This window comes from Chenopodium quinoa, unplaced genomic scaffold (assembly GCF_001683475.1).
Source record: "Chenopodium quinoa cultivar QQ74 unplaced genomic scaffold, ASM168347v1, whole genome shotgun sequence".
NCBI classification, from domain to species: domain Eukaryota; kingdom Viridiplantae; phylum Streptophyta; class Magnoliopsida; order Caryophyllales; family Amaranthaceae; genus Chenopodium; species Chenopodium quinoa.
In genome coordinates, this window is record NW_018742523.1 from 2160254 (window position 1) to 2176744 (window position 16491).

Below are 16491 nucleotides of genomic sequence, written 5' to 3' on the forward strand. Positions count from 1 at the left end.
ATTCTCTATTTCCTGTACTATTCGTTTTACCTACTTATAGTTTTTTATACTTTTATACTAATAAATTTATTTTCTTAATGGTTGACATTGTTATATGAGTTCTCATAAGGCGTAAATGTTAAGTTAGAGCTTTGGTGAGTATGCTATCGTTTAATGCATATAAAATAAGTAAGCCTTAATGGGCAGCATGAAAAGAAGATAGAGGTGATGTTAATCTAAAATGGAAAGCAAAAAAAATCCTCAACAAGAGTTTCAACGACATAAATGTCATTGTTTAAATAGTGTAATTGAACAGATTATCTTAAATGTTTATCTAAATTGGATGAAAAGAAAGGTAGAAGCGTATCGGGGATTATATAGACATGTACATTCCTCATGTATGTATAGTTGTATTGTGAGAGTGAGAGAGAAAAAGTGAAGTTTTGTTAGAGAAGTGCAAGATGGATTTGTGTAATCAGATCGGATTTTATGGAAGTTTATTTAAATTTCAGGTGAAATGACTATTACAACAATTCAACAACAGATGGAAACAAAATAAAATGATGTGTGTTTTATCCCCATATTTTGTTTCAACATTGTGCATATGGTTTTAAAATTATTTTGGCAGGTTCTAGTAACAAACTCGACTTCTAATCAGGACCAGCAGGAGATTGCTCAACTGTATTGTACAAACCTGGAAATGGACTTGACTACAATGACTTAACATCACAAGATGACACGTTGCAATCTATGAAAATGGTAAATGAGCTATTTGATTGTAGCACGATAATGATAGTCCAAGATTGGCAACAGGACATGATTTTATTGTCTACTCCACTTCTAATCATATTCTCATATATGCATGAGGTAAAAAAATACATGAATGTTACATGAATAAATGAAGGAAAAAATATGTAGCTTATATTTTTTTTGTACGTATCAAATGCCTCATTTGAGTGATAAATTTGATTTGTGGTGAATCAGGAGACTTAAAGTTTTTCAGCAAAAATGAATTATTTTATTCAGAGATAACGAATATGCAACACAATGAGGTTTTAGCTTCATCTCTACTTAAAGAAACAACTACATTACATTGTGATAAGCTACTTATTTAGTATGTTTGTATAACTATAGGGCAATAATGTCGAGTGGAGCATGACGAAAACAATCACACATAAAGGGAAGAAGCTTTGTCAAATAGCAAGTATGTGATTATTTGTAATTGTGTTTGATTTAGGTTGCAATAATCATATGAATGAATTAATTTTGCAATTAGTGGAGCGAGTATTGTGAAATTATTGTTATCAACATGTTATATTAGTTGATTGAGCTATATATATATAGTGAATGTTATCATATATTAGGTTTACACTACTTTAAAGGATATATGTAACTCAATGGCCATGAGTCAAGGGATGCCACTCCCTCCATATTTTTTTAGGAATATAAGCATCTTCTGGACCAATTTTCAAATTGCATGTACGAGATATTGAATAATGGAATTAAGATGATAATAATATTATAGTGAAAATATGACACTTGATGTGTATAGTATCAGTGTTAAACTAGGCCTACAAGCACCTGTTCTTTTGGTGGTCTGGCTCCAACATGTGTCGACTTAAATTTCTTTATTCAATTACTAAATTTGTCTTATTATGATTTTTGTAATGGTGCAGAAACGGATCTGAACTGAATTAAATTAGATCATATTAAAATTTTGTCAAAATTTAGATTTTTGAATCGGATCAAATTTACCTTGTTTAGGGAAAAAGACTGAAATAACTAAAATACGAAATCGTGATTTGACAAATAAAGATTATTTTTTGTTAATCATGTAAATCTATGTTAAAATTAAATTAATAATAATATGTAAAAGTATGTTTTAAGTTACATGAATTGAATATTAATCAAGTAAAATTATGTTATCAATACTTGTACTAATCATGTACATCTGTATTTTTTGATCTATTTTTATAATTGCTTTTATATTTTTATAATCATAATTCGCTATAATTATCTGCAACAAATTTTTATTTAGATTTTCGATTTTCGAATCCAAGTTACAAAATTTGCCTTTCCGATTTGACCGAATTGGATTTGTTGAGAAATTTGGACAACATTGCATATGTAAATTAAAAATTGAATTTTATTTCGGATTAGATAGGATTTGATCTGAATTCAAACCAAAAACCGAATACTGAATGGACATTATGATGTATGGATGAGTAAAAGGCTTCTAACAAATTTGATACTAAACTTAAATTAACATTCAAAACTGACATTAAAAAAATAATAGAGGAAGTAGAAACGGCATCACCTATAATCATAGCCGTCATAGGTCGTCATTTGCATTAAATGGTATGAACGGTGAACGCATTTAATAAAATTGTCTCAATAAAAAATATTTGTATAAAAAAAATGAATAGATTCATTTTGTAAGATATGAAACAACCAGTATCTCTTTCCAAAAACTTGAACCACTATCATTCTCTTGTATTTCTATCTCTTGTCTCTTGAGTCATCAACCTGTTTAGTTCATCGGAGCATCGGTGCACTTATCCAATTTGCACAATGTTCTGATATTCTATGTATATTTGAGTAATTGTATTAGAGTTGAATTTTGTTGTTTGACAAACCATCCATGGTTTAATGTGCTTAGATTTCCTTAGAATCATATACTTTATATAGCGTATAAGATTTCCGCCCAAAATATATGATATGAATTCTAAAGATCCTGATATTCTATGTATCAATCACATCCTATAATCAAGGAAACAAGTAATTCAAAATATATCGTGAATATTCCTGTAATGATGACGAAACAGATCCGAACTAAATCGGATTAGATCACATTAAAATTTTGTCAAAATTTGGATTTTCAAATCAGATGAAATTAACCTTGTATGGGAAAAAAACCAAAAAAAACAATATATGAAATCGTGATTTTACAAATAAATTTTTTTTATTAATCATGTAAATTTATATTTTGACTTTTACCACCAGAAAAACATAAAACTATTTATTACCTCCAAAACTTTTAAAAGTTTTATTTTACAACCAAAAAATATTCTAAAAATTGTTTTTTCACCACAAACCGTCAAGAGAGCTGTTAAATCTAACGATTTTAAATAAATTCTTCAATTTCCATGCCAAAAACATGCTTATTAAGAGGTTTTGGGGGTCATTTTGGCCTATGACACCAATTTGAGGTCAAAAATGACAATAAAATCCCTCGTTTGCGTGTGTCACCCAAATCGAGGCAGTTTTTAGTAGGAAAAATAAGGCATTTGTGTCAATTTTTTTTTTCTTTTTATCAATTCTAATCTTAAATCGAATCCAAAGGGACAAACGACCCTAAACCATTAACGACAATACTTTTGGTACGAAAATCAAAGTATTATTATAATTTCGTTAGATTTAATGGTTATTTTAACGGTAGGTGATGAAAAACAATTTTCAGGTTTTTATTTGGTGGTAAAATAAATTTTTTTAGATATTTTGGTGGTAAAAAAAAATTTCGTGTTTTTTATGGTGGTAAAAGTCAAAAGTTTCTGTGAATTTCAATAATATTAATCATGTAAAACTATGTTTCAAGTTACATGAATATTAATCTAGTAAAACTATGTTGTCAATACTTTTACTAATCATGTACAACTATATTTTTTGATATTCTATTTTTAAAATTGCTTTTGTATTTTTATAATCACAATCTGCTATAAATTTTTCAATATATTTTGATTCTGATTTTCGATTTTTGGATTCAAAATTACAAAATTTACCTTTTAGATTTGATCGAATTGGATTTGTTGAAAAATTTTGATCGCATTGGATTGGTAAACTAAAAAAATGAATTCTATTTAGGATTAGATTGGATTTGGCCAAAATTCAAACCAAAAACCGAATATCGAATGAAGATTACAGTGTACATAGTATTAAAAGACAACTAACGAATTTGATACTAAACTTAAAATGACGTTCAATAGTATGCGTAATTGAATTAGTAAGGTAAGCAGAAACGTCAACACCTATAGGCTATAGTCATAACCTCTATAGGTCATCATTTGCATTAAATGGTGTGAACAATCAGAGCATTTAATGAAGTTTTCTCAATGAAAAATATTTGTATAAAAAAAGGAATAGATTCATTATGTAAGATACGAAACAATAGATTTCTCTATCCAGAAAATTAAATCACCGTCATTCACTTCTCTTTCCATCTCTTGTTTCTTGAGTCATCTTCCTCTTGAGTTCCCAGGAGCATCGGTGCATTCAGTCATCAATTTGCACAATGTTAAAATCAACGGAGCATCTACTGAAAATCATGTAGTAATGTTTTTCTTTTATTTTGCCTTTGGTTAGTACTTTATTTACCTATGTTGTTTAAGTAAAGGAAAGTTTGAAAAATACCACCTACTATTATAGTCATATTAGTAATAACCACCAACAATTATTTTTTTTATTTTTTATTTTTTTACTTTACCACCAACAATTTTTCAAAATATCAAAAACTATCGCCTATTTGCACAACTCCTCTATAGTGACATCATAGTGGGTCGACTCTTCAAGTTTCCTCCTCCTTTTCCCTTTCTCTTCTGTCGATTCTACTCTGTGCTTCCTTCTTCTTCCATGTCTCTTCTTTAACCCTCATTACTGATTTCTCACCCACCCAAATTAAAGGCCAATTGATACATTCATCACTATTTTTTCTTTTCCTCTCCTCTTTCTTTCATAAAATAGGGTTTTTCGTCACTATTCTTAGAGAAATAGGGCGGGGGGGGGGGGGGGGACCAAAAGCGAAGCAAAAGCAGCAGCATTGGATGGGATGGGGGACCAAGCATTTCATGGTAATTTATGTTTTTTAAGTGATTGTGGTAAACCCTAGAATTCGTACAAAAATAACCACAGATTGCAACCTTAATTGGTAATAAATCGCGAAATAATAACCAATTTTGCAACTAACTAATCTCAAAATTAAATCCCCAAATTTATTTTATAAACCCTAATTTCAATTGAAAAACCCCCCAAATTGATTTCATAAACCCTAATTAAACATACCTTTTTGATAACATAATTATGGACTTGATGTTGCATTGTTGTGGCGGGAGTAAGAATGGTAAATTAAAGCCTTAATTGCCTCACTAATCGCAATTTTTTCGCAAATTAAGTAGAGAAAGGGAAGAAGATGGAAGAATAGAGTGAAAAACGAGAGAAGAGAGGGAATAGGAGGGAAATAGAAGATGGGGGGCCCACATGACGTCACAATAGAGGAGTTGGGCAAACATGTGGTAAATTTTTATGTTTGAAGAATTGTTGGTGATAAAGTAAAAAAATAATGAAAAATTGTTGGTGGTTATTACTAAAACGACTATAATTATAGGTGGTATTTTTCAAAATTTTCATACATATAATGTTAGAGCAAGATTAGCTCTAAAGTCTTAAGACTTAAAATGACATCACTTTTTGATAAGTCCCATTAAAAATGATGTCATTGTATTAGCTAAAACTCTTTTAATACTCACTCATATTTAGCACGTTAGCCCTAAACTCACTTAAGACTTCTCATACCATATGCTATTATATTTTATTTATTTTTATTTTTTACTCTTAGTAATAATAAAAAATTAAAATAGGTCCCACACTCAAGTTTTAAGTTGAGTCTTAAATTTTCAAGACTCAACTTGAGACTTAGCTAAGATTTCTCAAGAAAAATGGGATCAAACAAAGAGTCTTATCTTGACACCCAATATGATGATGTCATGTGGAGTCTTAAGACTTAAGGCTAATTATAGAGTTTATTTGTGTTGTTTGGGAAACCGTCCATGGTTTAATGTGTTTAGGTTTATTGAGAATCTGATACTTTCTATAATGCACGGTAATAATTTAACATTATCTAAAGATTACGAAAACAAGGGTGTTCAGATCCGGGTACCCGACTTTTCGGGTACTCGAAGATACGGGTACCCGCACTATCGGGTACCCGCTTTATCCGTTTCGAGTCATAGGGTACCCGAAAATTTCAAAATCATTTATCGATTCTATGTAAAAAAATTCTAAAAAAAATCCATGTAAAAATAATCAAATTCAGTAAAATATTTTGCAACTAACATAAGAAGATTATGAACACTAGCATACCAAATTTTTAATTACTAAATTGAATTACAAATATTTCAGATTTTCACACAGATCTAACTACATACTTGTAAAAGAAGCTAGTTTTTACCCAATATCAAAGTAGCCGCCTAATATAATTATAGAAACAATCGAAGTTATAATATAGAAACAAATAACCATGGTTACATTAGGAAGCTAAGAAATAAGTAATAATTAAGAATTACTTAGTCAATCCTTATCACAACACCCAAAGTTTAATATTTTTGTAGAAAAAAAATCACAAATAAATTGTATCAAACACTTAGTGTTTGATGTAGAGAGGAGTAGAGGACTATAAAGGGAACGAAGTACAACATGCAAAGCTTGGATATTCAAGATTTTGGGTCGGCTTGCTTGAAAATTTGATGCAGATTACATTATCTTTACAGAGTAATTGGTGAGAGAAGAGAGAGATTGTAGAGAGGAAAGAGGTGGGGAAAAAAATGAGATGACGACTGAGAGTGAAAAACTAAAGTAATCTAATAACACTAGAAATTTTAATTATTATTTTTTTTTTTTTTTTGACGGGAACCCTAGTAAGTTTACTGGACTTAAGCTGCATTTTTTTTAATCGGGTATTAACGGGTACCCGAGTAACCCATACTCCGGTCCATGACCCGACCCGTGAACTAAGTATTTTACCGGGCCGGGTATCCGCCCCGAAAATTTGGAAATTTTTTTCCAAATACCCCCGTCGGGTAATTTACGGGTCATCGGGTAGTCAGGTCGAGTCAAGTAGGTTGGGTTTTTTTGAACATCCCTAACGAAAACAAACAAATTAAGTTAGAAAAATTTAATGTTAGTAGCTTATCGCTATCGTCTTATCGATATGCTAATTTATTTATATGTTTACGTACACTAATGTATCACTTAAAGTTTGACTGAAGCGATGTGTTGCAGTTTAACAAAAATGGTAGATCGTCATATAATCTCACCACATGTAAAAGAACTAAACTAACTAATTAAACAGTTTAATTAGGCGGTTGTAATACTTCCTCCATTCTTTTTCACTTGACCCGCTTTGACTTTTACACTATTCACTAACCCCCCTTTGGCCGTCTTTTGTGAATTCTACGTAAGGAAAAACACATTCATGTGAGATATTGTTAAAATCGTCTCAATAAGTACTGTCATAATATATAACTTTTATAATTTTTACTTATGAAGAGTTAAAATTATTGATGGTTAAAGTTTTGCATTGGTATGAAACAGGTTAAGTAAAAAAGAACAGAAGAATTATAATTTATTGTTCAAAATACATGCAATGATCTATAACATCAATCGGGGCCAATTACTACTCTAAAATTACTCCTATGAGTAGTGCTTATTTAAATTACAAAAAGTCAATACAATGCACAAATAATTTGATCGTACTTGTAATATTTATATTTTTTAACTACTGAAGTTGCCTAATAAAATATTTATGAGATAAATGCTTGAGTTGTATTAATGGTTTTTTTTAATACAACAATCAAATCAATATAAATAAAATCAGAGTTTACAAAATACAGTACAAAAATTAAAACTTACCACTAAAGGTCTAGACTTTAAAACAACAAAGATAAATAGGCTGTTAACACTTAAGCCTTTACAACGGTTGACACCAAAGCACAACAGACCATTACACAACTTGACAAGAGGGGATGCTACACCTCCACCTCTTTTACAAACCTTAACACTTACATAATCAAAATAAAACTTAGAGAAATGGGATCCGTGTGACATATTGCAGAAAAGGAACACTTTATACTTGAAGGAGTAGAAACCCACAATGGAAAACAATGAGAGCATTTAAGAGTACTGTAATTTTCCGATCAAGGATAACCTTACTCTTTCCGGCAAGATACATGAAAGGAATGATGTCCTTCCAACAAGTGTATTATTCCGATAGAGGGTTTAGAATTATTAAAAAGCTAATTCTTCAGTGAGGTCAAGTGATCGGAATGCCTACGTGGAGGCCGCTTCCGATTAGTAATATTAATGTATAATTAATATTACAGCTTAATCTTGACTGAACCCTCCGGGTCACACCCAATCGAGTAACCGATCCGAGGCGACGAATCAATTCGAAGGATTAGATGAGTCGTTAGAGTATTACGAACAAAGACGTCGGATGTCGAGTTTAGAGCGTCAAAACCGAGCGTCGTAATTTGAGTCGAATTTAGAATTCGACGAGACGAGAAATCAAGCAAGCGACAAGTTCGAGCTAAGCCATAGCCTCGCATTTGAATTGCCTAGCAATGCGAGTGCTAGGCTAGCTTAAGATGCCATGTGCATCAGTAGGCATACCGCAAGCATGCTAGCAAGGCTGGTGCACAAGGCTGCAAGCATGCTAGCGTGCTGGGCCACGCACCCAGCCGCACCCCATCGCTAGCTCAAGCACAGCAGCAGCGCGCTATGCGTGCTGTAATATGGCGATGTGTGCTAGCATAGCAGCCTCACGCACTTCATAGCCTCTCGCATTGTAACACCCCCAAATCTCCCTCTACGGAATATGTAGAAAATACGTATAAATACCGTAGAGATAGACTTAGGCGTATTACCGCCGCGTAACAACGCAAGGCTAATATTTCAAAATACTTTTGCAGCGGAAATTCTTTATTCATTATTAATAGTACTTCAAATAAAACTGTTCTTAAATCATGAAACAAAAACAACTCAAACTTTTCCTAAGCTAGGTGAAATTCCCGTGCACTCCCATATGCATCAATCAACTTCCACCTGAAAAGTTCACCTGCTTAGCATTATGGTAAACAGGGCAAAGCCAAAATCAAAGCACGTATTAGCAAATTGTGCTAAGTAGATTATGTGTGAGATAAGTAAAACATTAATTAAAACACGTACATTTAATTCCAATAATTCCAACACATTCTTTCTAATATCATACTGATGCAAGAACTTTTGCAATTCAATTCTTTCAAGACAGTTTAAAACTCAATCGATTACATTTCAAAACCAATTCCTCACTAAGTGTGCACACCCCCCAAGTGGTTTACTTTATGAACAAAGGCCAATCTTGAGGAAAGACTAGGTCATGCAAAGTCCATAGCCTTCTTTAATCCATTCCCTAAGTGGGATTCATAACATATCGATTGATTTGCCTAAAAGGACCTTATAAAATCCATTATACTTGAATAACGATAAACTTGTAAATCGTTTTTAATCCAATCCTTTTTAATAATTTTAATCACGATTCAAAGTCTCTTTTGTTTTAATTAAAATCATTAATTTCAATCCATCATACAACATAATTTCATAAAACATAATTTCATACGGAACGTAATAACATAATTTCATACGGAACATAAAATATAGTTTCATACGGAACAATATAATATAATTTCATACGGAACATAATAAAATATAATTTCATACGGAACATAATAAAATATAATTTCATACGGAACATAAGAAGCATAACAAGTCATAATTTCATAAGGGTTTTATTAAAACATAATTTAATAGTCAACTTTCGAAGGTATCAAACCACCCAACGTACCTTGATCGTAACACGAGCGATTCACACAATTACTTCACTTCACTTAATCACGAACACCCTACACATTATTATAACCTTAATTAATATAAGGCTATCAAATAAGCACAACAACTTAACCAAGCTATCCTATATGTGCATGAATTAATTATGATTTATTATTATACTTTAATAAAATAAATTTTTCTTTTTTATAAAGTAATTTTCTTTTTTTATAAAATAATTTATTCAAGAAATAATATTTATGAAAGTCAATTATAAATTGTAAAACAAGTTTAGGAGAAGGAGAAATTGAAGGACGAAGATGGAAACCAAGGCAAGGGAGGAAGCAAGGTGGTTGGCCGTGAGAGGTGGTGGCTGCCGGCAGTGGTGGCTGGTGGTCGCCGGTGAGGGCCGTCGGTGATGGTGTTGGCCGAAAGTTTGAGGGAGGAGAAGAGGAGGAAACCGTGAGAGAGAAAAAGAGAGAGAGAAGAAGATTTCTTGAGGTTTCGGTGTGAGTCTTGGGGTGTTTGGAAGGGGTATTTATAGGTGTTTAGGTGATGAGTTTATAGCAATTTAGGGTTGTATGACTTATGGTAATTTCAAAGGATGGAAATTAGGGTTTTAAGGGTTTAGGAAATAATTAAATGTATGGAAGATTATTTAGATTTTTATTTGGTCATGAAATTTTTGTTTAGTAAGTTTTGAGCTTGGAGTGCAAATATAGAATAAGATCAAATAATATCTAGATTTAAGAGTAGAAATAAGGAATTTTAAAGGATTTTTAATAAAATAAGTTGAAAATTATTTAGAAAAGCTATGAGTGGCCAAAAATATTTGCTTAATATTTTCGGATCTTCTATGTTAATTTCATAGATTAGGTAAAATATTTTACAAATATATATTTCACGAAAATAATTAATTTAGGAAGATATTAAATCAGGTTTTTATTATATAGAATCTGAAAATACTATTAATTAGTTTAGAAAATTAATTTATTTCATGAAAATAATTAGTTTAGCAAGATATTAAATAAAAATCTGATTTTATTATGAAAAATCCGAAAATAACATTTAATTAGTTTAGAAAATTAATTTATTTCATGAAAATAATTTACTTAGAAGGATATTAAATAAAATCAGATTTTTATTTTTTTAAAATCCGAAAATTAAATTAAATTAGTTTATTTTATTAAAATAAATAAAATCAGATTTTCATTATGAAAAATCCGAAAATATCATTAGTTTAGGAAATTAATTTTATTAACTAATTTATAGATATATATTTCATAAAAATAATTAATTTGGAAAGGTATTAAAACAATTCAGATTTTTATTATATGAAATCCAAAAATACAATTTAATTAGTTTAAGGAAATTAATTTAATTAATTTATTTTAACCGAATTAATATAATTTGGTTTATCTATTTAATTTTTGAGAAATCAAAAATTATATTTATAACATAGGTATAAAATAGTTTCATTTATTGGATTATCCATTTTAATTATTTTTGTAAAATAATAAGACAAATGATTTAGGCGCCAAAATTTAAATATCATTTTGGCTCCAAAACTAAAATACTCTTTAGAAAAATAATTAATTTAGAAAAATACGTCAAAATACGAGACTAAAATACTCTTTAATTTAGAAAATACCTTTAAAAAATATGGGGTATTACAGTCTACCCCCCTTAAAAGAAGTTTCGCCCCGAAACTAGGCAGGATAATGAGGAAAAATTTAAAATTTTCCTTCTTTGAAAATAGGTTTTAGTTTGTTAATTTAATGCACATTCTAGCTAGACACGACCTATTGCTAACCTAAAGGGTTGAAAATAAACGCACGCGAAACTCTATCGTACTCTACCCCCCTTAAAAAGAGTTACACCTTCGTAACTCGACCACTAACCTCAAGAAAAAGTTCCGGGTAGCGCTTTCGCATATCGGCTTCAGCTTCCCATGTTGCTTCCTCAATTCTGTGATTTGTCCATAACAGTTTTACGATTCTCACATCCTTGTTTCTTGTGCTCCTGACTTTAGTATCCAGAATTTTGACAGGTCTTTCCTCATAAGTCAGGTTTTCCTCCATTTCTATGTTCTCGGGTTGTAATACATGAGTCGTATCAGGTACATACTTCCGGAGTTGGCTCACATGAAATACGTTATGGACCTTTTCTAGCTCACCGGGTAAGTTCAACCTATATGCCACTTTTCCGATCCGTTGAGTAATTTCGTATGGTCCAATATACTTCGGGCTCAATTTTCCTCTTTTCCCAAATCTCATAACCCCTTTTATGGGTGACACTTTCAACAACACTTTCTCTCCTACTTGATATTCCTCTTCCCTTCTCTTTGGATCAGCATAGCTTCTTTACCTGTCTTGGGCTGCTTTCATCTTTTCTTGTATCAATTTGACTTGTTTAACCATGTCTTCAATCATATCCAGTCCAAGTACCATTGTTTCACTGATATCACTCCAACAGACCGGGCTTCTACATTTCCTCCCGTATAGGGCTTCAAATGGTGGCATCCCAATACTTGCATAGTAACTATTGTTGTTGGAGAACTCAATCAAATCCAGGTGGTCTTCCCACGAACCTTGATATTCCATTACACATGCCCTCAACATATCCTCCAATGTTTGGATGGTCCTCTCGGTGTGTCCGTCCGTGTCAGGGTGAAATGACGTGCTCATTAATAGTTTCGTCTCCATTACTTTTTGCACACTTTGCCAAAAGTTGGATAGGAACCTTGATCCCTGTCTGACACAATATCTCTTGGCACCCCATGGTACTTTACTACATACTTAACATAGGCTTTTCCCAATTGCTCCATGGACCAAGTGCTTTTCATGGGTATAAAGACAACTGTTTTCGTCAATCGATCCACAATTACCCAAATGGTGTCATTTCCCGCCCGAGTTTTGGGTAATGCCCCAACAAAATCCATAGAGATGGAATCCCACTTCCAATTAGGCACTTCTAATGATTGGACTTTCCTTTGTGGTCTGCGATGTTCAATCTTCACTTTCTGACATGTTAGGCACTTAGCCACAAATTTTTCAACTTCTCTTTTCATATTGGGCCACCAAAACATTTTCTTCATGTCCTTATACAACTTGTCCCCTCCAGGATGCATTGAATAAGGAGAATTATGAGCTTCTTCCATCAACCTCTGTTTGATGTCCCCACGGTGTTGTGGAACACACCATCTTCCCTTAAAACGAAGTCCACCGTCCTCATCAATGTTGAAATCTAATACCTACCCTTCACCCATTTTCTCTTTTATATTCTTCAATTTTTCATCCTCCGACTGACTGTTCTTAATTTACTCGAAAATCGATGGTCGTATAATCAAAGCGTTCAACATCCGACTGACTTCTCCTTGCTCTACTACCTCCAAACTCATCTTTTGGAACTCGATACACAGTTGGTCCGGCAATATCATCGCATATATCGAGTGTCTTGACTTCCTACTTAAGGCGTCTGCCACTACATTAGCCTTACCCTCATGGTACTGGATTAGCAGCTCATAATCCTTGATGAATTCTAACCACCTTCTCTGTCTATTGTTCAATTCCTTTTGGGGGAAGATATACTTTACAAGTCAGTGAAAATTTTACAAGTCACTCGATACAAGTAATGCCTCCAAATCTTCAAGGAAAACACTATGGCAGCAAGTTCCAATTCATGCGTTGGGTAATTCTGCTCATACGTCTTAAGCTGTCTTGAGGCATAAGCAATTACTCTCCTAGCTTGCATCAAAACACATCCTAACCCAAACTTTGACGCATCGCTGTACACCTCATACTCTTTACTCTCATCAGGTAATGCTAACACAGGAGCTGTTGTCAATTTTTCTTTCAGGGTTTGAAATGCTTCCTCACACTCAGGAGACCAAATGAACTTACATTCCTTTTTCATCAAGTTGGTCATCGGTCTTGCTATTTTCGAATAGTCCTTTATAAACCTCCGATAATACCCGGCCAATCCCAGGGAACTCCTTACCTCTAACACATTCCTTGGGGTTGGCCACTCCTGTACAGCTTGCACCTTAGCTGCGTCAAGCGAGACTCCTTCCTTAGAAATCACATGCCCCAAGAAGGCAACTTTCTCTAACCAGAACTCACACTTAGAAAGTTTGGCATATAACTGGTGCTCCCTTAACAACTGTAACACTTTCCTCAAATGGTCTTCATGGTCCTCCTTACTATTCGAGTAAACCGGAATGTCATCAATAAATACCACTACAAACATGTCCAGATAGGGTCGGAAAATTCGATGCATCAGATCCATGAACACTGCCGGTGCGTTTGTCAACCCAAATGACATTACTGTAAACTTATAATGGCCATAACGGGTCCTGAAAGCAGTCTTAGGAATATCTTGCTCTGCAATCCTTAACTGGTGATAACCCGACCTCAAATCTATTTTCGAGAATGTTCCTGCTCCCTTTAACTGGTCAAACAAATCATCAATCCGGGGTAGTGGGTATTTGTTCTTCACGGTGACATTATTCAACTCACGGTAATCAATACATAACCTTAAACTCCCATCATTTTTCTTCACAAACAGTACTGGAGCTCCCTAGGGTGAGGAACTGGGTCTAATGTATCCCTTTTCAAGAAAATCCTCTAAATGGGCCTTTAGCTCTTTCATCTCAGCTGGGGTCATCCTGTATGGAGCCTTGGAAATAGGTCCAGTTCCAGGGACCAAGTCAATCGTGAATTCCACATCTCTTTCTGGTGGCATGCCTGGTATTTCACCAGGAAATACATCGGGAAATTCTTCCACAACAGGTAATTTTGTATCACTCTTTTCTTCTTCATCCCTTATCTCTTGGAGGCTACACGTGAATAACGGATACCCTTTCTTGAGACACTTATGAAGTTGTAACGCAGAAATAATTCTTATCTCTTGACTTTTCCCTTCCTTCCTATAAGTCACTCTGGTCTTTGCTGGGCCATAAAGCGTGACTTTCCGTGCTGCACAATCTATCTGGGCTTTGTACTTTCCCAACCAGTCCATTCCCACGATCACATCAAGATCTTTGAGATCGAATGCAATTAGGTCCGATGGAAACTTTACTTCTGAAATAGTTAGGGGTATATTCCTAAAAAGTCTATAACACTCCCTAACTTCCCCTGTTGGAATAGCTACATCCAAGGAGACTGACTCTGGACTTTCTAACTGGAGACTTTCTATTACTATCTTAGATATAAAAGAGTGCGATGCACCCGAATCAAATAAAACTTTCACAGATAAAGAACGTATAAGAAAAGTGCCAATTACCACATTATTGGAAGTCTCAGCTTCACGGCTATTCATTACGAAAATCCGGCCCATAGAAGTATTTCCACCATTGTTGATTCTAGTGTTCTGGGCAGGTCCACTAGATTGTTAGGGTTTTGGGGGATTCCGTCCATCCTGAACCTTTCTATTCTTCAAATCTGCTTCCTTCTTGAAACACTCGTATTCTCGGTGTCCCAATTTTTGGCAGTATCAACAAGTCACTTATTACCTGCACAATCCTTTCCGGGTGATCCTTCCCACATCTTTTACAGAAGTAACTTCTCTTAGTTCTATCCTTTTTCTCTCTATTCTCATCACCCTGGTTCGAGTTTCTCCAAAAATTCCCTTTAAAGTCCCTCTTATCCCCATGGTTCCCATTCCCAAAACTCGCATGGTTCTTAGGCCTCTTATCGCTCCCTTGGGGTTGATCATTGGACTTCCTTTTCTCCCTTGACATGCTCCCTAGCTCTCTTCCTTTGATCCCATACAAATAGGCAGCTCGACCATACACCTCATCTAGACTCTCAAAGGTTACCCCACACAGTTTTCCTTGTAGATTTCAAGTTAACCTCTATTCGAACCTTTGGGCTTTGATAGCCTCTGTTGGTACTACTTCCGGTGCAAACCTCATCTGTTCTATGAACTTAGAATAGTACTCACTCACAGTCATTGTTTCCATCCTTAAGTTAGTGAACTCCATACATTTCTATTTCCTCAAATGGTCAGGGTAAAACTTTTTCCTCAAGGCTACCTTAAAATCCTCCCAGCCAAAATTAGGGTCATTCATCAATTCCTCTTTCTTTTGCGTCCACCATAAGTCAGCTTCTGCTTTTAGATAGTAAGCACCATTACTAACTTTCATATCGTTTGGACACTTGATTGCATCAAACAACTTATCTCGGATCCAGTTTTCAAGGCTAGATGGGTCCTCTTTTCCTAAGAAAAAGGGTGGTTTGGCTGCAGCTACTCCCTTAAAGACTTCACCAAAAGTGTCCCCATTTCCTGAATCCTTCCCTTGGCTTGCTACTTGGGTAATGTTTTCAGCAAGATGGGTTAGTTTCTTAAGGACCTTGCCCATATTGGAACCAACTTTCTTATTCTTTAACTTTAAAGACATATCTTTCCTGATGTTCACATTTGAGAGAAAGAAAGAAAATTAAAATTTATTCGTACACATAAACATAGAAGAGATCAAGCAAATACTTTATTATTATTACTAATTAATATTCAAAGTACAATTCATTGTGCATAAATTTATTGAAACAAGTCATAACATAGATCATTTATTTGAACCCTTCTCTTCCATTGGATCGAACTCTGGATCTTCATTGTTAGCCTTCTTATTACCATTGGGTTCCTTCAAGTAGGTTGGTACATAATCACTGTAATTTGGGGTTTGGCCTGACTTTGGGTTTGGGTTTCCTTGAGGGTTAGGGTTGTTGGGTTGTGGAGAAGGTGGAGAGTTGGAGCTAGAAGATGATGAAAAGTCATGAATTCTAGGCCTTTTTGGAATTCGGGCTTTGGTTCGAGGTTTTGGGTGCTCATGTGAGGTAGGAACCTTATATTTTGAGAAATGGGAAGGAGAAGGATAGTTCTTAT

At 33.8% G+C, this 16491-nt stretch overlaps 3 protein-coding genes across 3 annotated transcripts; all 3 read right to left on the reverse strand.

Annotated features, from left to right (window-relative positions):
* Positions 1 to 11483: 11483 nt before the first annotated feature.
* Positions 11484 to 12314, reverse strand: LOC110719942. Its single transcript, XM_021898923.1, has 2 exons — positions 11977 to 12314; positions 11484 to 11799 (listed from the first exon to the last, which is right to left on the reverse strand). Exons 1-2 carry the CDS (start codon positions 12312 to 12314, stop codon positions 11484 to 11486), a joined length of 654 nt encoding a protein of 217 aa, XP_021754615.1.
* Positions 12315 to 13200: 886 nt separating this feature from the next.
* Positions 13201 to 13932, reverse strand: LOC110719943 (uncharacterized mitochondrial protein AtMg00860-like). The gene has a single exon (XM_021898924.1). It carries the CDS (start codon positions 13930 to 13932, stop codon positions 13201 to 13203), a length of 732 nt encoding a protein of 243 aa, XP_021754616.1.
* A 255-nt stretch (positions 13933 to 14187) lies between these two features.
* LOC110719944 lies at positions 14188 to 14928 on the reverse strand. Its single transcript, XM_021898926.1, has one exon. The coding sequence runs from the start codon at positions 14926 to 14928 to the stop codon at positions 14188 to 14190; it is 741 nt and encodes a 246-aa protein (XP_021754618.1).
* Between the last annotated feature and the right edge of the window lie 1563 nt (positions 14929 to 16491).